The sequence below is a fragment of the Thalassophryne amazonica genome, chromosome 14, assembly GCF_902500255.1.
Source record: "Thalassophryne amazonica chromosome 14, fThaAma1.1, whole genome shotgun sequence".
In the NCBI taxonomy this organism is placed as follows: Eukaryota; Metazoa; Chordata; class Actinopteri; order Batrachoidiformes; family Batrachoididae; genus Thalassophryne; species Thalassophryne amazonica.
Window position 1 is genome coordinate 3,820,181 of NC_047116.1, and position 21,230 is coordinate 3,841,410.

The following is a 21,230-nucleotide window of genomic DNA, read 5'->3' on the forward strand; positions in this document are numbered from 1 at the left end:
CATCGTTGACCTGATTACCGCCTGAACACTCAAATATAAGTCAAATATTTATAAAAAAAATCTGTTTAAAACTGATCTCCATTCAACTTGCACAATGTTTGTTAGAGATGGATGTCTTTGAAATGTTAGTCAGAGTTCATCATTCCACAGAATTTGCACTCGTCCATGTGACTGTTGTCAGGTCTTAGCATTTTTTGACACTGTTGTTTCTGTGTATTGTTGGAGAGACTTGATGCTCTCATGACTCAGATCATATTGATCAGTTTTGTCCACAGTGGAGTATGGGGTGCCTCAAGGTTCTGTTTTAGGCCCATTGTTATTTTAACTTTTGTAGGACCTGTGGGAAAGATTATATGTAGTTATGGGATAAACCTGTACTGTTATGCTGATCCATCTGTCCATCTAAACTGTCCGTAGGGGTGTGTGCTGGTGTGAGTGTTTGTTTGTCTATATGTGACCCTGCGACAGACTGGCCTCCTGTCCGGAATGGACCCCACCTCATGCCCTATGACTGCTGGGATAGGATCCAGCCCCCATGAACCTTAATTGGAGTAAGCGGTTGAAAATGAGTGAGTGAGTGTTATGCTGATGACACCCAACTTTACATGCACATAGTCTTTTTAACTCTTGCCCCTTCGGTTTGACAGGACCTTTTGGATGCTCCAATCAGGACTTACTACATTTTTACCAAACTGTGCTGTAGTTTACAAACTGAGCGCTTACAGGTGATTGATGCAGAGCGTCTCCTTTCAGTTTCCAGTGGCCATGGACATCATCCTCTGAAATTTCCGTCTCAAACTTGGCTGTTTCTGTCTCTGTCACCTCCACACTGTACAGCGGACGAATAACTTTGATGTCGCGTTCTGTAATTACAATAAAGTAGAAGGAAATTATGAACAAGTCTGTTTAGTTAAAGTCCTACTAGTGCCCCCTCCAGCTGAAAGTTTATCCTAAATGTGGTGTAATGGACAATAAAATATTTGATCATGTGTGGAGCAGAAATGTGTTCTGGATGTTTGACTTTTTATGTGGAATTTTATCTCCATTGTGACACGAAAGGAAGAGTTGCCTGTTTTTAGAATTCATGATCTGTGCTCCACAAAGACGTTTCTGCACATCAATTATCAATGAATGCCTAAAATCTGTCATTTTTGCTTTCATTTTTAACAGCTCAATGTTTTTGACAGATTCCGGAAGTTTTACCTTCTATATTGAGGTTTGCTGTTGTTTTGTCAGACCCGCAGTCACAGGTGTACTCTCCAATGTTACTCTTCTCCGCTTTCCTGATCGTCAGGATGCGTTTCTTGCCATCAGTTCCGATGGCGATGTTCTTGGAAGGCGTGATCTCCGTTCCATCCTTGAACCATTTAACGCCAGCGACGGCTTTGCTCAGCTCGCAGATCAGTTTGACCTCATCCTTCTCCACAGCCGTGTAGTTCTGTAGCTTGGTGGTGAAATACACGTCGCCCTCTGCACATCAAAAGCCCGTGATCACTACTCACAACTTTACGTCAGAAAGCATCAGTAATCACCCCTAATGTCAAGATTTTAACAGTATTGCCACTCTTAGTGATACTGCTTATCAGTCTGACACTTTAACGGCATTCTTATCAGTACTTTTTAGAGAAAAAAGAAAATTAAAAACAGATTATCATTGCTTTCTTTTCTAGAAACACTTCAACATAAACAATCACCAGACATTTGAGTATTTAATTCTCTCTGCCACTGCTGGTGCTGTGTTTTGGCCTGTCAGAGAGAGCAGCCTGAGACGAGACGCAGAGAGAGAGAGAGAGAGAGAGAGAGAGAGAGAGAGAGAGAGAGAGAGAGAGAGAGAGAGAGAGAGAGAGAGGAGCTCCCTCAGTGGTGTAATTGCACACACGCTCCAGTGAGAGACAGACAGAGAGCTCTCTTCTACATTTAAATTAATTTCTTTAATTTTCCAGTACAGAAAGCAGTACGTTAAGGGGTGGAGCTTACTGATACTGTGGTCTTTAATATTTTAGCCCCGGGCCCATTTAATACTGGATTTTGGAACCCGTTCCTAACAAACACAGAATGGTACAGCCCCCTTTGTAAAGTCACAGGAACCTGCTGTGCTTTACTTTCTCAAAGTGCTAGATCACTGTGAAAAAGAAGTCAGCAGGCCAGAGGCCTTTCTCGTACTGGCTTCTGGTTCTCTTGACCAATCTGCCTGGATGAAATTCTGTTGAGTCTTTTAAAACAAGACTTAAACTGTGTTGTTTTTATATACTTATATCCTGTAATGTTCAGCCTTACTGGATTATTTTATTGTTGTGATTGACCTATTATCAAATTATTGACAATGAATTAATTCTGTTCTTTTATAATAGTTTTATTCTGCCTTTGATGACCATTATGGAAAACCCTTTTTTCTCATTTGAAATTAATTTTTGTTGTTTTTATGTTGTGTCGTACTTAGTAATAGTTGCTTGGAAAATACTATGTAAACAAATGATTAATTATCATTCAATGAAAGTGTAAAATGTGAAATTGCAGGTTTTATCGTTTCTAAAGCTGCTTCTAACTTTTACAACTGGTTATAAATCATTAATTATTTCTATTTTAAAAACTGTAATACTTTTGGGAAAGACTTCAAATGTTGGAGGTTCAAATTCTCATATTCTTTAGACATTTTGGAAAAAATGGAGCTCCGGCGTGTTTTGTTTTGGATGTTTCTTCAAACAATAGCTTATTGTTGATACAATGTAAACTTGAAACTATTTAATAATTTACCTCTAACTTTAATCAGTTTGAGGTTTGAACTATTCCATGTGAGGAGCATGCACAAACAAGAATGAAAAAAATAAAGAATGAAATCTGACACAAACTCAGAGGCTGACTGAAGATACTGACCAATAACAGTGAGCATTGCTGTGACTGTCTTGTCCATGGCTTCCAATTTGATCATTGAGGTGTCATCGATGGTGACCTCCTTGAAGGCCAGTGTGTGGCTCTTCTCATGAGATGACATGTGGACCACCTTGCTGGGGTGCAGGCGGACATCGTTTTTGTACCAGACCACTGGGATGTTCTCATGGGAGAGTTCACAGCTGAACTCTGCAGTTTCACGCTCCTTCACGGTCACGTCTTTGATAGGTTTGACAAACTCAAGGCGGATACCTGCCCAAGAACAAAACAAGGAGACAGTCACAAATCAGAAATGCCACAACCATCTGGATTCCGTTCCTCTAAGAGTTAGGTGTCTTTACAGATGATGGCGAGTTTCCCGTGAGAACCTGACTGATATATTGGTTGGCTGATAATATCGGCCGATATGAGTCTTTCAATAATATATCATTGTTTTTGACGATATGAAAACTTTAACTGAATAATCCACACAGAATAACACCGAGTCTGTTGAAAAGGGTGTCATTACACAGTTTGTCCAGCTGTCATGCTGTTAAGCACGTGTTGAACAGTATGTCTCACGGCCGTGCTCTTGGTCTAACTTCATATCTCCTCTGGAAGGCCATGACGCATACTGTTCTTTGCTTAACACGCTACACAGACAAAACACAGTCTTACTTTTAGACAGACCTTTCAGATAACAACACGCGCAGTCAATGAACATCAATGCCAAATGTCAAACGGAAACACTTTTTCACCCAGTCACATAGCTCCACTGATCCACCCTGCAGGGAAGGCCCAAAGTTAACTGTCCCTGGACAGTTAACTTTGTAACTCTGGTTTAAGGGTTTGGTTTTTGTGGTTCCTGTTGAGTGACTCTGGAATAGGACCTCACCTTGGATGATGAGTTTGCCGGTCGTTCTCTTATCCTCAGCCTCAAACATGTACTTGGCTTCATCTTCATAGGCAGCAGACCGGATCAGGAGTACAAACATGTTCCCCTCCTGGATCAGCTCGTACTTATCATCACTCTGCAGTTCCTGTGAACCCTTCAGCCAGCGGAAGCTCTTGGGCAACCTCGACACCTCCAGCTCAAATCTGGCTTCATCCTTCTCATACACATGGACATCACTAAGTGGTGTCAAGAAGTTCAGCGGAAGTTCTGAGAGGAAAGACGTAAATGCTTGAAAATTCTCAAATATGAAGGAGGTTCCAGCCTAACCCTAACTGTGTTTTGGGAGAGAAGCTGGCTGTCCATATCAGCAGCTGGCCAGGATAAAGAACTTATCCATGTGAAATACTGACGTAGTTATTTTTTATTGATCTATGTTTCTCCACCAGGAGGTGACATGATGAATAAACAGGATCAGAGTTTAACTCCTCCTCCTCTTCTGACAATAACGGCTTTTGTTCTCTAAAATCTTCATAAGCAGACGTGGTCCTGTTTTCAGATGATGTGTTTACCTTTGACCTTCAGGTTAGCAGAACACTTAGCATTGGCAGCACTATACGCCACCTCGCCAGTCATGGGGACTTTGCAGTTGTAGAGGATGAGTGTGTGTTTTCCTCCCTCCTCGATGATGTCGACATCCTGTTGGACAGAAAGCACGTTCACAGCCATTCACTTAACAGCAGCAGGACTTAAAGTCCTGGTCGTGGGTCCTGTTTTAGTTTGTGGATATTGTTGAAATGTATAAAAGCCACTCACAGGAGACGGACTCAGGATCTCTCCGTTCAGCTTCCACTGGCCGTGGACATCGTCCTCTGAGATCTCCACCTCGAAACGAGCCGTCTCTCCGTCAAACAGCTCCACACCGTAAATTGGTCGAATCACCTTAATGTCACGAGCTGAATTGTTCAAACAACAGAAGATCGAAACAAAAACAAGAAGGATTCTGAATTTAGTCTCTGCATTCGTAACAGAAAACAGGATTTACACTAACATGAACACTAACTTTATATATAAAGTTAGTGTTTTATACTTGTCTAAACCAATGAAAACGTAAGTTAAACTGGATTTGCTGATAAATTAGTTGCAACCATAAATCTTTGGGCTGTTGTTCAGACCAAAGTAATTTAATAATCTGTCTTTATGATGTCATAGTGTACTAATAGTAACATTTTATGGATTAATCCCCCCCACTCAAAAAAAAATTGCTGATTTGCACATTGACCCGTATTTAGCTTTGTGTTTTTAAGTCTCTGCAGATCATTTTGCAGCGGGTACCTTCCACATTGAGGGTGGCTGTGGTCTTGTCTGTTCCACAGTCGCAGGCATATTGACCCTGATCTTTCTGCTCCACTTTCTTCAGGACCAGTGTTCTGCGCGTAACCTCTGACTTCATCACCACCATCTTGGAGGCGATGAGCTCCTTCTCATTGTGGTACCAAAGCACTGGCACGTCTTTGCTCAGTTCACAGTTCAGAGTGACTTCTTCCTTCTCTGTGGCAGTGTAATCCTGGAGCTTCACGATGAAGACGGCGTCTCCCTCTACAATGGAGCAAAACCCCAAAATGCTCAGAATTTACACAAAATAAAACACAAAAAGAACAAAATAATAACACTGGTGTTGTTCTAAAGACATCCAGCAAAAACCCAACCGCTCCTCACAGACACTCAATGGTCAGAGTAGATTATCTCCCCGAGCTCATGACATCGGGCTCACCAGAGTTTGACTATTTGAACAGCTTTGTCTAAGTATTAAGAACACGCTTCCTTCTCAGACTTTTTTTAGACACCCATTTCAAAATGTGTGTTTTTGAAGCTTTATCACATCACAGTATTGTGGTTTTAGCATCTGTTTGTTGAAAGATTATGAGTAGGGGTCCACCAATGTTGACAGTCTGTGCTGAGAATTGGTAGAAGCCTAACTATGAGTACTAAAACTAATATTCTCTAATGAAATATATGTGTAGGCAAAATGGGCAGAATAAGGAAAATGGCATTGAAGCCACTAGCCTAATCTAGTAAGTTTTGCTGATCCCCAGATAACATGTTCTCGATAACTTAAAGGCAAAATGATTGTTATAAATTAAGCCAGTCTGTTCTTGGAGCAATTTACAAATGAAACATCAAATTAAACTGAGTTAATGACAGGCAAGATTCAATATTGTTATATGTTTCCATTTGAAGCTGAAACAGTAGAAATGATGCTTTTTGTGTGTAAAAACAAAAAGTAAGAATTTAAAAAATGTTGATAGCATAAAATACTAAAAACATGTAAAACCAAAGAAGGTGAGTAGTTTTTATAGACACTGAAGAAACGTGATATGAAACTGTTAGTGGTAACAAGATTATCAGATGGTTGACAGATGGAGATGATGATGATGACTGACAAATGGAGATGACTGGAGAAAAGATAAAGGAGGAAATCGTTACCTATGACTGTGAGTTTCGCTGTGGAGTACATCCCTTTGGCCTCTGCTTTAATCTGGCTGGTGTCATCTAGAGTCACCTCCCTGATTTCTAGAGTGTGTTTCTTTCCTTCCACATGCGTGAGCACCATTCTGCTCACATGTAGTTTGACTTCATTTCGGTACCAGACCACTGGCACATTTTCATGACTCAGCTCAAGGTCAAAATGTACCGTGTTACCTTCTTTAACGGTTTGGTCCTCAAGTGGCTGTATGAATTTGAGCCGAATGCCTGGAATACATGAAGTCAGTGCACTCAGGCCACCATCGAGGAACAAAGAGCCACACAGGAATCATGGGGGGGCACTTACCTTCCACCGTCAGCTGGGCGGTAGATTTGTGGCCCAGCACTTCGATTGTATACTGAGCCTCATCATCAAACTCACAGCTGTTTATGACCAGCATGTGTTTCTTTTCATCATCAATCATTTCGTATTTTGGGCTTGGGGTGATGATGTCAGACCCCCTGTACCATATGACCTTAGCCACATCTTTTGTGACGGTGCATTCAAACTTAGCCTGTTTCTTTTCTGGCACAGAAACATCCTTCAGTGGGACGACAAAACCCATTTCGATTTCTGGGAGATGTGAATAATCAGCAGTTAAAACACTTTTTCTTACCTGATGACTATTTTAGTGCCGCTGTTCCCGTAAATGACAAACACAGACATGACTGACACGCAGGAACAGAGTTACCTTTGACTGTCAACATGGCGTTGGTGACGGCGTTCAGAGCCTGATACGACACCTCGCCAGCCTGATCCAGCTGAACACTTTTTAATGTGAGGAAACGTTTTCCACCCTCAGATTTAATGTCGCATGTCTAAAAGACAAATAAGTAAATAAATAAATAAATAACTGTTCAAGTTCCACAGAATCTAAACACTAATTTAACCAATACCACAACATTTTTATTAAACCCTAAAAGAAAAAAGAAAATGTTAAAGGAAAAGAAAATTCACTGATAAAATACAGCTGTTAAGATACACTGTGCTATAAACTAACAACTGATGCGTATGAATGAAAATAAGGAGCTCTTACAACTAATAATCGGCGGCGCTCACACAAGTAACTCTGGGTAAACACTGAAGGATTTTGGTGTTTTTTTCCCTCCTTTAGCGGAGAGAAAGTAAATCTCTGTTCGGGTGTCCTCCTCAGCTGTGCTCTGAGCTGCTGTTAAAGCATTTCACAGCCTCGGGATGTTGAAGCGGATGATTTTTCAGTTCATCATTCGGAAAATCTGTGCTCGGTGGCACAGATGAACCCAACAGCTGGGTGGAAATTTGCCGTTACCGAAGGCTTAAAACTCATTTGCGGTGCGTGGAAGACACAGCTCAGCTTCAGCTCAGAAACCTGGCTGAGTCTATTCGCCCAGCGGCCAGGGATACAAAGCTGTGGCAAGGATCTACCTACAGATTTTATTCTTTTCATTTGTGTGGGCAGTAGAATTCTTAATAAAGTATGTTTTCCTCTCTCAAAGGCTTGGAACCAGCTGTGTTTGTGGTTTGCACTGCCACATCACGTTAAATGTGTCAGTATAAGCTGTCCGTGGTGCTGATCTCATGTTAAATGAGTCTAAACAGTATGAGCTGTCCATGGTGCTGATCTCACGTTAAATATGTCTGAAAAGTATGAGCTGTCCATGGTGCTGATCTCACGTTAAATATGTCTGAACAGTATGAGCTGTCCATGGTGCTGATCTCATGTTAAATGTCTTTGAACAGTATGAGCTGTCCATGGTGCTGATCTCATGTTAAATGAGTCTAAACAGTATGAGCTGTCTATGGTGCTGATCTCATGTTAAATATGTCTGAACAGTATGAGCTGTCCATAGTGCCAATCTCATGTTAAATAAGTCTAAACAGTATGAGCTGTCCATGGTGCTGATCTCATGTTAAATATGTTTGAACAGTATGAGCTGTCCATAGTGCTGGTCTCACGTTAAATGTGTCTGAACAGTATGAGCTGTCTGTGGTGCTATTCACATTAAATGTGCCTTAAACCGTGTGAGCTGTCCATGGTGCTGATCTCATGTTAAATAAGTCTAAACAGTATGAGCTGTCTATGGTACTAATCACATTAAATGTGCCTTAAACCGTGTGAGCTGTCCATGGTTCTGATCTCATGTTAAATGTCTTTGAACAGTATGAGCTGTCCATGGTGATGATCTCATGATAAACACATCTAAACGCATCAGTTTAACATTTAGTTTGAAACTTCTTACCGGAGACCTGGCCAGGACCTGCCCCTTCAGTTTCCATTCACCAACAACATCATCCTCAGATATTTCAGTGTCAAAATTGGCCTCCTCCTTCTCAACTACCTCCAAACTTTTCAGAGGCTTCAGAATCTCAGCTTCACGCTCTGAACATGAACAAATAGTGTGTAAACAATAAATGCAGAAATAAAGACATAAGCCACCTGTTCATATTTGTATAACAACCTCCGAGTGTCAGTTTGGCTGTGTACAGACGGTCTTCCACTGCAAACGAATATTCGGCCACGTCGTCAGGCTGGCAGTTGTTAATGCAAAGTGTCATGATGCTTCCATCTTTGTTGATCTCCACCTTGTCTGAAGGCGTGAGCTGCGTGTCGCCCTTCAGCCACTTCCAGTTGGGAGTGTCCTTGAACAGCTCACATTTGAATGTGGCTTTGGCTTTTGGCTTCACGTGCTGATCCCTGAGTGGCTTCACAATCCAGTCTTTGATGACCTCTGTGGGGCAACAGTTCAAACCACTTTTAGGCCTCACCAGTGTTCACTAGCACCACTGCTGTCCTGTCCAAAAACTATTTGATCTATCAACACGTCTTGAGACAATCACCTGACACATCATATACAGTGACAATTTGGTCATAGTTTCATTCAGTTTTATATAACGGCTGAGTGGGTCTTTGTCATTTGATTGGTGCTTTGTATGTCATGTGACATGCATTATTCGTCCAATTTGTGTTGCATTTAGCATGCAATTTGGTTCCATATGTTTTGTACCATTTCACGCTTTGAACCCTGCCCACTAGTGGGGACAGAGTTTAGCTAAACATGCAGAGTTTGTTTTGACGATTTGAAGGAGATAACTGATGCTGCCAATTCTTCTAACACAAAAAAAAACCCAAATAAATCCACTCCGCTGTAAGCCGTCTTGATGCATGAAAAGCTGTTAGGATGAAACGCTGATGTGATTTTTCACTGGACTGAGGAACTACACAAAGTCTTTATTTGGGGGGGAGGGGGGTACATGAAGTCAGTGCACATTATCAAGGACTACATCGCTGCAATTTTGGACTCCTATTTAAAGTTCATGTTGGACTGTTAAGCAGAGTGGAACACCAAAATGTAAGTAAGTCCCTTTTCTGTTGTTTATAAATTAATAAAATAGCAAAAGACAAGGATCTATTTTAGGCATTATCTAAAACAAATAAGGAATGTTTTTACATTCATTCAATGGATCGGATATTTAATTTGGTGAAAGCTGAAACATACCATTCAACAAGGCAAAGCCTCATTGAATGGTATGTTCCAGCTTTCACCTCATTAAATATTCGTACCATGGAACTCATAAACATTCATTATTTCTATAAGATTTTATGGTACAAAAAGAAAACAAGTAACTCTCATGTATCCACTTTCAACACTATACTGGGAAGATACCAGCATATTTGAAATGTCCTCCAAAGGTTTTTTTTTCCCCAACAACATCTTCAAGCTCATTCTGTGGAGAGTCATTTCCAAACCAGGTAGGGTATATAATCCCTCTGGTGTGTCCTTGGTCTACTCTGGGGTATTCCAGTTACACATACCCATCAACACAAAACAACCGTCCAGTCTATATGAGGTGAAATTTTAACTTTAATCACGTTTATCACTTTAACAGCATGCTAGTCTAAAGTAGCCAGCTTCTTACCAATCACTTTGACATTGGTTGTGGTCTTGACATCCTCCTGGCCGGACACCTCACATGTGTAGGCACCAGCATCCTCTTCAGTGGAGTTCTGGATTGTTATGGCGTGTTGCAACCCAATTATGTTAATGGTCACCTTTCCAGCTTTGGTCTTCAAAAGTTCACCTTTATGTTTCCAGATCACGTCTCGCTCTTTGTTGAGCTCACAGGTCAGGTACATTGGCTGTGTCTTTATGCACGTTGTCTCTGGTTCCAGTTCACTAACCCATTTGACAGGCAGCTCTGCAGGAAAATTAAACAAACCTCTCATATGTGACAGAGCCTGAACCTTTCCAAAAGAATGTGACTTCACTCTCTATATGACGCTCATTTTATTTGGTACTCAAAAGTATTACTTCAGATCCCGTTAGCCTTCCTGAAAAAAACTCACGTTTTGCTTTTCTCTGCCCAAGACACCGACAGAAAACGTGTCTATTTGTCTTCTGACACAGGTCCATCTCAGCTTTATATGTTATCTGAATCACTGCCAAACTGAACGTGAGAGTCAAATGTTTTTTTCATTTATCCCTCATCAGCACACACCATGACAGGCACCAATATGTATACCCCACCACAACTTCTTGTTTTATAATATGATTAACAGGTATTTACTTGCAGGTATCTGTAATATAACTCTCAACCACATTTATATATATATATATATATATATATATATATATATATATATATATATATATATATATATATATATATATATATATATATATATATGAATGTGTGAATGAATATTCACTCACACTGTAAAAAAAATAGTTGAGAATACTTCAAATTTGCAGGCAACAGTCTGCACTAAGACTTTTATGTTGTGCCGATGATGAACTATATACTATAACATATATTTCATCATCGGCACAACATAAAAGTCTTAGTGCAGACTGTTGCCTGCAAAATGAAGTATTCTCAACTATATTTTTTTTTACAGTGCATTCATATAACTACACTCAACAAAAATATAAACGCAACACTTTTGGTTTTGCTCCCATTTTGTATGAGATGAACTCAAAGATCTAAAACTTTTTCCACATACACAATATCACCATTTCCCTTAAATATTGTTCACAAACCAGTCTAAATCTGTGATAGTGAGCACTTCTCCTTTGCTGAGATAATCCATCCCATCTCACAGGTGTGCCATATCAAGATGCTGATTAGACACCATGATTAGTGCACAGGTGTGCCTTAGACTGCCCACAATAAAAGGCCACTCTGAAAGGTGCAGTTTTATCACACAGCACAATGCCACAGATGTCGCAAGATTTGAGGGAGCATGCAATTGGCATGCTGACAGCAGGAATGTCAACCAAAGCTGTTGCTCGTGTATTGAATGTTCATTTCTCTACCATAAGCCGTCTCCAAAGGCGTTTCAGAGAATTTGGCAGTACATCCAACCAGCCTCACAACCGCAGACCACGTGTAACCACACCAGCCCAGGACCTCCACATCCAGCATGTTCAGCTGCTGAAACAATCGGTTTGCATAACCAAAGAATTTCTGCACAAACTGTCAGAAACCATCTCAGGGAAGCTCATCTGCATGCTCGTCGTCCTCATCGGGGTCTCGACCTGACTCCAGTTCGTTGTCGTAACCAACTAGAGTTGGCAAATGCTCACATTCGCTGGCGTTTGGCACGTTGGAGAGGTGTTCTCTTCACGGATGAATCCTGGTTCACACTGTTCAGGGCAGATGGCAGACAGCGTGTGTGGCGTCGTGTGGGTGAGCAATTTTCTGATGTCAATGTTGTGGATCAAGTGGCCCATGGTGGTGGTGGGGTTATGGTATGGGCAGGTGTCTGTTATGGACGAAGAACAGAGGTACATTTTATTGATGGCATTTTGAATGCACAGAGATACCGTGACGAGATCCTGAGGCCCATTGTTGTGCCATACATCCAAGAACATCACCTCATGTTGCAGCAGGATAATGCACGGCCCCATGTTGCAAGGATCTGTACACAATTCTTGGAAGCTGAAAATGTCCCAGTTCTTGCATGTCCGGTATACTCACCGGACATGTCACCCATTGAGCATGTTTGGGATGCTCTGGACCGGCGTATACAACAGCGTGTACCAGTTCCTGCCAATATCCAGCAACTTCGCACAGCCATTGAAGAGGAGTGGACCAACATTCCACAGGCCACAACTGACAACCTGATCAACTCTATGTGAAGGAGATGTGTTGCACTGCATGAGGCAAATGGTGCTCACACCAGATACTGACTGGTATCCCCCCCCAATAAAACAAAACTGCATCTTTCAGAGTGGCCTTTTATTGTGGGCAGTCTAAGGCACACCTGTGCACTAATCATGGTGTCTAATCAGCATCTTGATATGGCACACCTGTGAGGTGGGATGGATTATCTCAGCAAAGGAGAAGTGCTAACTATGACAGATTTAGACTGGTTTGTGAAAAGTATTTGAGGGAAATGGTGATATTATGTATGTGGAAGAAGTTTTAGATCTTTGAGTTCATCTCATACAAAATGGGAGCAAAACCAAAAGTGTTGCGTTTATATTTTTGTTGAGTGTATATATGTGTGTGTGAATGATGAATATATATTCATCATTGAGACCCTCAAAATTACCATGATATATATATATATATATATATATATATATATATATATATATATATATATATGAGGTCTATTAGAAAAGAAACCAACCTTTTTATTTTTTTTAAAAACTATATGGATTTGAATCACGTGCGATTACGTCAGACAAGCTTGAACCCTCGTGCGCATGCGTGAGTTTTTTTCACGCCTGTCAGTTGCGTCATTCGCATGTGGGCAGGCTTTGAGTGAGCACAGGTCCACCCCCCTCGTCGGAATTCCTTTGTCTGACTTCTTCCTGAGAGACTGGCGCTTTGCTTGATCAAAATTTTTTCAGAAACTGTGAGACACATCCAAGTGGACACCATTCGAGAAATTCAGACAGTTTTCGGTGAACATTTTAACGGCTGATGAGAGATTATTGAGTGTTACTGTCACTTTAAGGACTGCCCACGGAGCCGGACAGCGCACGGCGCCCCGAGCCGCCGTCGTCAGCCTGTTTCAAGCTGAAAACTTACAAATTTAAGCCTCTGTTGACCCAGGACATCGTGAGAGAACAGAGAAGTTTCAGAAGAGCTCGGGATCAGCAGTTTATCCGGACATTCCACTGTTAAAGGAGATTTTGTAATGAAAGACGTGCGGACGGATTTGTGCGTTGGCACCCAGCTGCTCATGGCATGGCGCCACAGAAAAACACCTCTGTGTTGATAGATTCAGGCGGTTTTCGATGGCTTTCAGTCGAGTGAGTATCCGAGAAATTAATAGCTGGGCATGTTCAAACTTGTCCTGTAATGCTTCCAACGGAGGTGTTTTGCTGTGGCGCCGCGCAATGAGCGGCTGGGTGCCGACGTGCGAATTCGTCCACACGTCTTTCATTACAAAATCTCCTTTAACAGTGGAATGTCCGGATAAACTGCTGATCCCGAGCTCTTCTGAAACTTCTCTGTTCTCTCACGACGTCCTGGGTCAACAGAGGCTTAAATTTGGAAGTTTTCAGCTCGAAACAGGCTGACGACGGCGGCTCGGGGCACGGCGCACCGTCCGGCTCCGTGGGCAGTCCTTAAAGTGACAGTAACATTCCATAATCTCTCATCAGCCGTTAAAATTTTCACCAAAAACCGTCTGAATTTCTCGAATGGTGTCCACTTGGATGTGCCTTACAGTTTCAAAAAAAATTTTGATGAAGCAAAGCGCCAGTCTCTCAGGAAGTTCTCAGACAAAGGAATTCCGACGAGGGGGGTGGACCAGTGCTCACTCAAAGCCTGCCCACAGGCGAATGACGCAACCGACAGGCGTGAAAAAACTCACGCATGCGCACGAGGGGTCAAGCTTGTCTGACGCAATCACACGTGATTCAAATCCATATAGTTTTTGAAAAAATAAAAAGGTCGGTTTCTTTTCCAATAGACCTTGTATATATATATATATATATATAATATAAATAAATATTCATTCATATAACTATATATGTGTGTGTGAATGATGAATTATATTCATCATTGAGACCCTCAAAATTACCATGATACACATATATATATATATCTGGGTACAGATGGCGGTGGCAGCAGAACAAGCAGCTCATCCCACCTTTTCTGAGGATCCTGAGGTTTTCCCAGGCCAGCTGGGAAATAAAAATCCCCTGGGTCTTCTCGGGGCCTACTCCCAGTTGGACGCACCTGGAAGACCTCCCTAGGGAGACAGCCAGTGGGCATCCTCACCAAATGCCTGAACCATTCCGTTGGGTCCTTTTCATGCAAAGAAGTAGCGGCTGTACTCAGAGTTCTTCCCCGATAGTCGGGCTTCTCACCCTGTCCAGGAATCTAAGCCCAGATACCCGACAGAGGAATTGAATTTCTGCCGCTTGTATCCGTGACCTTATTCTTTTGGTCATTATCCAAAGCCCATGACCATATGTGAGGATAGGAGAGTAAATTCACAGCCTCAACTTCTGGCTCAGTTCCTTCTTCACCACGATGGTCTGGTACAGCATCAGCAAAACACCACACACCGCCCCAATCTGTCTATCAATCTCACATTCCAACTTACCCCTACTTGTGAACAAGACTTGGAGAAACTTAAACCCTTTCACTTGGAGCAGTAACTCTCCCCTGACCCAGAGGAGGCAATCCACCCTTTTCCATCAAAGCACCATGGTCTGAGATTTGGAGGTGCTGATTCTCATCTGAGTCGTTTCACACTGGGCCTCAAACCTGCTCAGTGCACTTTGGTGTTCACTGCCTGATGAAGCCAATGGAACCGCGTCATCTGCAAAAAGCTGAGATGCAGCTCTGAGGTCAGCAAACTGGACACCGAACAGGATTGGTGACAATGGGCAGTCCTGGTCAGATGTAATGCCAAGAATGCAGACACAGCTCCTTCTTTGTTCATATAGAGACCAAATTGCATCTTGCAGTGGTTCTGGTAGCCTATACTCCCGCAGCACCTCCCCACAGGACACAGGTCTTACCTTTTCCAAGTCCATAAAACAAAAAAAAACACAAAACACTGGGTGGTCATACTCTGAAGACCCTTGTAATATCCTTTCAAGGGTAAAGAGCTGGTCCATGGTTCCATGACAAGTACAGAACCTACATTGCTCCTCCTGAATCTGAGGTTTGACTAACGGTCTAAATCTCCTCTCTGGTACCCTGGCATAGGCTTTCCCAGAAAGGCTGAGAAGCGTGATTCCTCTGTAACTGGAACACACTCTCTGGTCCCCTTTTTTTAAAGACGGGACCACCACCCCAGTTTGCCAATCCAGAGGTACTGTTCTTGACTTTCATGCAACATTGTACAAGTGTATCAGCCATGACAGTCTGGCAACATCCAGAGACTTCAGCATCTCAGGATGTTGTCTCATCTGCCCCCGGCAACTTGCCACTGAGGAGTTTTTTGACTACCTCTGTGACTTGCACAGGGGTGATAGCACTAGACCCCTCCAAGTCTTCCAGCCCTGACCCTCAATAGAGGACATGTCAGCAAGGTTGAGGCGATTATTAAGTGTTCTTTCTGCTGACGATACTCTCACTCCGGTCAGCAGCTCTCCTCCCTTGCTAAACACAGCCTGGGCCAAGAACTGCTTCCCTTTCCTGAGGCACCTAACAGTTTGCCAGAACTGCTTTGAGGCTGATCAAAAGTCATTTTCCACGTCCAAACTCTTCCCACACCTGATGTTTTTGCCACAGTCACCACTGCGACTGCAGTCCTTATGGCCTGCTGGTACCTGTACACTGATTCCAGAGACTTCTGTGCCAACCAGATACAAAAGGCCTCCTCCTTCAGCCTGATGACTTCCCTCATCTTTTGTTGTTGTTGTATTATTTATTGTAAGTTGAAGATTAAAGCACATTTATTTACCTTCAACAATCAGCTTGGCTGTGCATGATATCTCCCTGCCAGCGTTCTTTGCCACACATGTATATTCCCCGGTGTCAGACAGTTGCACATCAATGATGTGCAACGTCCGATCTTTGCCATCAGAGGTGAACCTGTGCTTGGGGCCCTCGCGCAAATTGCTGCCATCCTTCATCCATGAAGCAATGGCGGTGGAAGGCGAGACCTCACACTCGAAGACAGCTGATGAGCCAATAGACTCCGCCTCCAAGAGCACAATGTCCTGAATCTTTTTGATGAACTTCAGTGGGACGGCTTTGAGTTTGAATCCTCCAAAAGGTTCCTCTGGTGGTGAAGGGCCTTTTCCACCGGGCCTCAGCTCCCGGCCCCTGCCGCCATCACCTGGAGATGGCGTTTGTCTCGCTGCAACGTCACATACAAAAACACTCATAAAGTTAGTTTCAAATATAACACACAATGCAGATCAGACATCACACGAGAACATGTGTGCCTGACGGTTATTAGAAGACATTCAGCATTTCAGAACCATCAGTGAGCAGTCACAACAAGCTGAGAGAGAAAATACAGCCATGTCCCACTGACATGTACCAAGGTCAACTAGCAAAGCCAACCTACCTGATTTACAGCCCAGTACTTATCGGACCCCAGTCTGGTTGAACTCTGGGATTAGACAGATCAGTTGCACTCAGAGATCTATGGCTGTAAGCCTACCTACCTGATTTCCAATGCAGTAATAATCTCGCCCTCGCTTGGGTGACTTCGGGAATCAGGTGAGCCCAGAAGGGTATGGCTCTAAGCCTGTCTACCTGCTTCCAGTATATTCTGAAATGTGACTGCAGACAATGACTGCAGCGTTTGTGTGAGCAGTAGCACATCTGAACATTGTAAGCATGTGGCTTGAACTCTGGCACCTTACGTAATGCAGTCGCATTCTGGAGCTAAAATCAAAGAGTGATGATGTCACAAAACTAGCAGGACATGCAGACAATGCCCTGGTTTAAGATCTTGTGGACATTTGTGAATGCCGTCTTTATTCTCTCTCACTGAAAGGGGAGGTGATGGTCTAGTGGTTAAAGCGTTGGGCTTGAGAACAGAGGATTCTCGGTTCAAATCCCAGCCTGACCAGAAAATCACTAACCGTAACCTTAACACTAATCCTAGCCCAGACGAGAAGGGAGGAAGAAAAGAAGGAAGGAAGGATGTGTTTGGAGGGTTGTGTGTATTTATGTGAGGGTGTGTGTGTGTGTGTGTGGGGGGGGGGGGGTTGCCACAGTTACTGATGCTAAGCAACAGGCTAGTCATAGGTAGATACACCCACATATTTCTGTCTTAAAACAGGAACGCTGAGTGATAACTTGACTTCTTTCAGTGTCATTTGTCTGAAAGTGTGAACTAGCATCTGATTGTGTGGAAGAGTAAAGCACACGGGATTCTCAGTGGATTCTCACCCCCAAATCCTCGACCGCGGCCTTTAGGTGGCACCTCTGCTGGTTTTCCATCTGGACAAGAAACAACAGGATATATCTAATTTTTTCTGTCATGGCGCTCTGACATCATGAGAGCTCCAACAGAGACAAAAATCCTTAAAATGCTAACAAGTTGATTCCAACTAAACTAATTCTTTGGTTCTCATACATCATTTTGTAAAGATGAAGATGGAGAATCAGCAGATGATCCAAACGTTATGAAAGATGACGCAGAGAAATTAGTGAATGGTGAATGACAGTGAGACAAAGGAACGCTACTGAACAATGACTGATGGACACTGATTTAGAGACAGAAATGAAGACATTAATATGATCAACAAGATGACGATGGCATCACAATGGAAGACAGGTGAACGGGCAGATGGGCACTTGGATAACCAGATGAACGGAGTTGATGAGTATGAGATGACTCGTCTTAGAGGTGATGAATGGGCTCCACAAACATCACCTTTTCTGCCGGCCATGCCTGGAGTCTCCAGTTCCCCATCAGTCACTTCACCTTCCAACTCCCAGCACCATGTCTCCTCTTCTTCCTCTCCATCACCTTGGTACTCCTCTTCAAACACCTCCTCCTCTGGCTGGGTGGGGACTTTACTCAGCTGCACAGCTCCAGGAGAGACCTCCTTCACTACAGGAACTCTTCTTTTACCAAGCTGTACTGGTTCTACAGCTTCCTCTTCCTTTGGTGAGCCTTTCTTAGGAGCTGGCTTGAGAATCGTTTCTTCACTTGAGTATTTTGGAGTCACAGTTTTTGGAGCCTGTTTGAGTCTTTCAGCACTTGGCTTCTTCTCAGCAGGGACCTTCTCCTGATCAGTAAGCTTTGGCTTGTCAACCTTCAGTGATGGAATCTTTTTCAACTCTACCTTTAAGGGCTGCTCCATGACTTTCAAGGCCTTTTTGTCATCTAAATCTTGTTTGCCCACTTTAGGTGATGGCGTTTTTCTCAGTTCTATGGCTTCCTTTCTTTGGTCTGTTGGCTTTTGTGGGATTTTTTTCAGCTCTTCTTTCCCAGCTTCTTCCACTTCAGGTGTACGGTACTTCTTGGATGGAGGTTCAGATGTCTGAACCTCTGCTTTAGGCATTCCAGTCTTTTCACTTTTCTTAAGCTGCTGCTCTTTGGGAGGTTCATCTCTTGGAGCTCGAATGGGTGTGGTGTCTGTGAGTTTCTTCTTCTCCTCTTCAGATGCTTTTTCAGGCTCTTCTTCAGCTTTAGCAGCTTTGGTGAAAGGCTTTAAAACAACCTCCTCCTTCTCTTTATCTGGGGTGGGAAGAATTTTAGGCTTCACACGCAGCTTGTCATCAGGTGACACAGCTTCACCTTTGGGCACTTTATGATCAACCTTTTCCTTCTGCGGTGTCTCTTTGTGGTCTTTTTGGACTTCAGGAGGTGCATCAGGACTTATCAAGGCAGCATCATCAGGTTTTCTGTGTTTCAAAGCAGAACTTGGTTGCTCTTTCTGTGGCGTTTCACGTCTTCTGAAAGGAGTGCGCTCAGTTTCTTTCTTTGCCTCACTTTCTCTTGTAGCTTTTGGAGGCTCGGTGTCTTCGGGCTTCTGGGGCTTTTTAAATGGTCTCAGTGTCACTATTTCCTCATCTCCCTCCTCCACTGGCAATTTCTTTATTTTCTTTTTAGCAAAATCTGGCTCAGATTCTTCATCTTTGGGTATCTTAGGAGTTCTTGTCCATTTTGTCTTCTCATCATGTGCCTCCACAATTTCAGACTTGTCTGCATGCTTCAGTCCAATTGCCTCTTTATCTGCACTAAAGACTCGCTCAGTTCTCTCAAGTGTTATTAGCTCTCGATCCTCCCGATCGTGAAGCTCATGAACTGTCATTTCTGTGTCATATTGCCTTGTTACGTCAGCTTTATGCGTCACGACCTCCTTCTCACGTTCTTTGGGTTTGGTTGGTACCTTTTTTAGTTTAATCATTTGAGGTTCTTCATCTGATTTCTCGGGTTTTTCAAAAGGTTTCAGTTTAACTGATTCTTTCTGCTCATCAGTCTTTGGCAGCTTTGTTATTTTCTTCTTCTCGAGACTTGGAACCTGGGGTTCTTTGTCTTTTGGAGATTTGGGAGTTCTCGTCCATCCTTCTTTCTCAGGCTTCTGTGCATCTACAGCTCTTTCAACTTCCTCAAACTCTTCTAAGGAAACTGTTTGTTCCTCTGCAGTGTAGAGTCGTTCTGTTCTTCCCAGTGTTATTATCTCTCTATCTTCTCTGTCATGGAGTCCGTGAACTGTCAGTTCTGAATCGAAGTGCCTTGTTACTTCTGCTGTGTGAGTTGTCAGTTGTTTCTCAGCTTCTGAAGGCTTTGGTGGCACCTTCTTCAGTTTAATAACTTCAGGTTCTTGCTCCTTTTCTTTAGGAAGTCTGGTGACCTTAGTCCTCGGCTTGGGCAACTCAGGTGTTTTTGCCTCCTGAATGGAAATCTTAACCTTTTGCTTAAGAGGTGACACTGTGATTGAAGTAACAAACAGACTACTGACACACATACATGGAATCCAAAAGCTGAATTTACAGTACAAATTCTGAATAGGTGATATGATATGGGAGTTTAACCAATATAGTAAATAACTGCTGTGTTTCATGAATTGTAATTAATAAAAGTCCAGTCTGTGATGTACCTTTAGTTGGTCCAGGTGCTGTAACTGGTTCCATGTCTGCAAGAATTAGAATAAAAACATTACACATCAAGACAATCCAAAAACCATGTACCAAAAATGATAAAAAAAAGATAACTTGAGATATTAAGTTTTCATTAAGTAAAATAAAGGCTAATGTTGTGTGCATTATGCAAATTAGTGTTTTGCAGTAAATGTTCATTATTCTGCATGTCTGCATGCAAGGACATAATTCTGTAGTATTTGTCTCATCAGACCAGAGAATTTTGTTTCTCCTGGTCTGAGAGTCATTCAGGTGCTTTTTGTCAACCTCCAAGTGGGCTGCCATGTGCCTTTTACTAAGGAGTGGCTTCCGTCTGGCCACTCTACCATACAGGCCTGATTGGTGGTTTGCTGCAGAGATGGTGGTCCTTCTAAAAGGTTCTCCTCTCTCCACAGAGGAATGCTGGAGGTCTGACAGAGTGACTATTGGGTTCTTGGTCACCTCCCTGAGGGCCTTCTCCCCCGATTGCTCAGTTTAGACGGGCGTCCAGCTCTAGGAAGAGTCCTGGTGGATCTGAACTTCTTTCATTTACAGATGATGAAGGCCACTGTGCTCATTGGGACCTTCAAAGCAGCAGAAATGTTTCTGTTTCGTTCCCCAGATTTGTGCCTTGAGACAATCCTGTCTCTGAGGTCTACAGACAATTCCTTTGACTTCATGCTTGGTTTGTGCTCTGACTGTCAACTGTGGGACCTTATATGTAGACAGGTGTGTGTCTTTCCAAATCATGTCCAATCAAAGGAATTTACCTCAGGTGTACTCCAATTAAGCTGTAGAAACATCTCAGGCTGTGAATACTTATGTACGTGTGATTTCATGTTTTTTTAAATAAAATTTAAAAAATCTCAAAAACATTTTTCATGTTGTCATTATGGGGTATCGGGAGTAGAATTTTGAGGGGAAAAAAATTTCATTCATTTTGGAAAAGTCTGTAAC

At 42.7% G+C, this 21,230-nt stretch overlaps 1 protein-coding gene across 1 annotated transcript in view; it reads right to left on the minus strand.

Annotated features, from left to right (window-relative positions):
- LOC117525277 (titin-like) overlaps positions 1-21,230 on the minus strand; it is a 363,294-nt gene that overhangs the window by 191,260 nt on the left and 150,804 nt on the right. Inside the window, 17 exon segments of the mRNA XM_034187118.1 lie at positions 724-863; positions 1,204-1,470; positions 2,875-3,141; positions 3,764-4,030; positions 4,333-4,459; positions 4,577-4,716; positions 5,096-5,359; positions 6,248-6,514; positions 6,594-6,860; positions 6,979-7,105; positions 8,507-8,646; positions 8,726-8,995; positions 10,185-10,463; positions 16,147-16,545; positions 17,592-17,642; positions 18,079-20,085; positions 20,255-20,290. Of these exon segments, the coding sequence (XP_034043009.1) occupies positions 724-863; positions 1,204-1,470; positions 2,875-3,141; positions 3,764-4,030; positions 4,333-4,459; positions 4,577-4,716; positions 5,096-5,359; positions 6,248-6,514; positions 6,594-6,860; positions 6,979-7,105; positions 8,507-8,646; positions 8,726-8,995; positions 10,185-10,463; positions 16,147-16,545; positions 17,592-17,642; positions 18,079-20,085; positions 20,255-20,290 (5,315 nt within the window).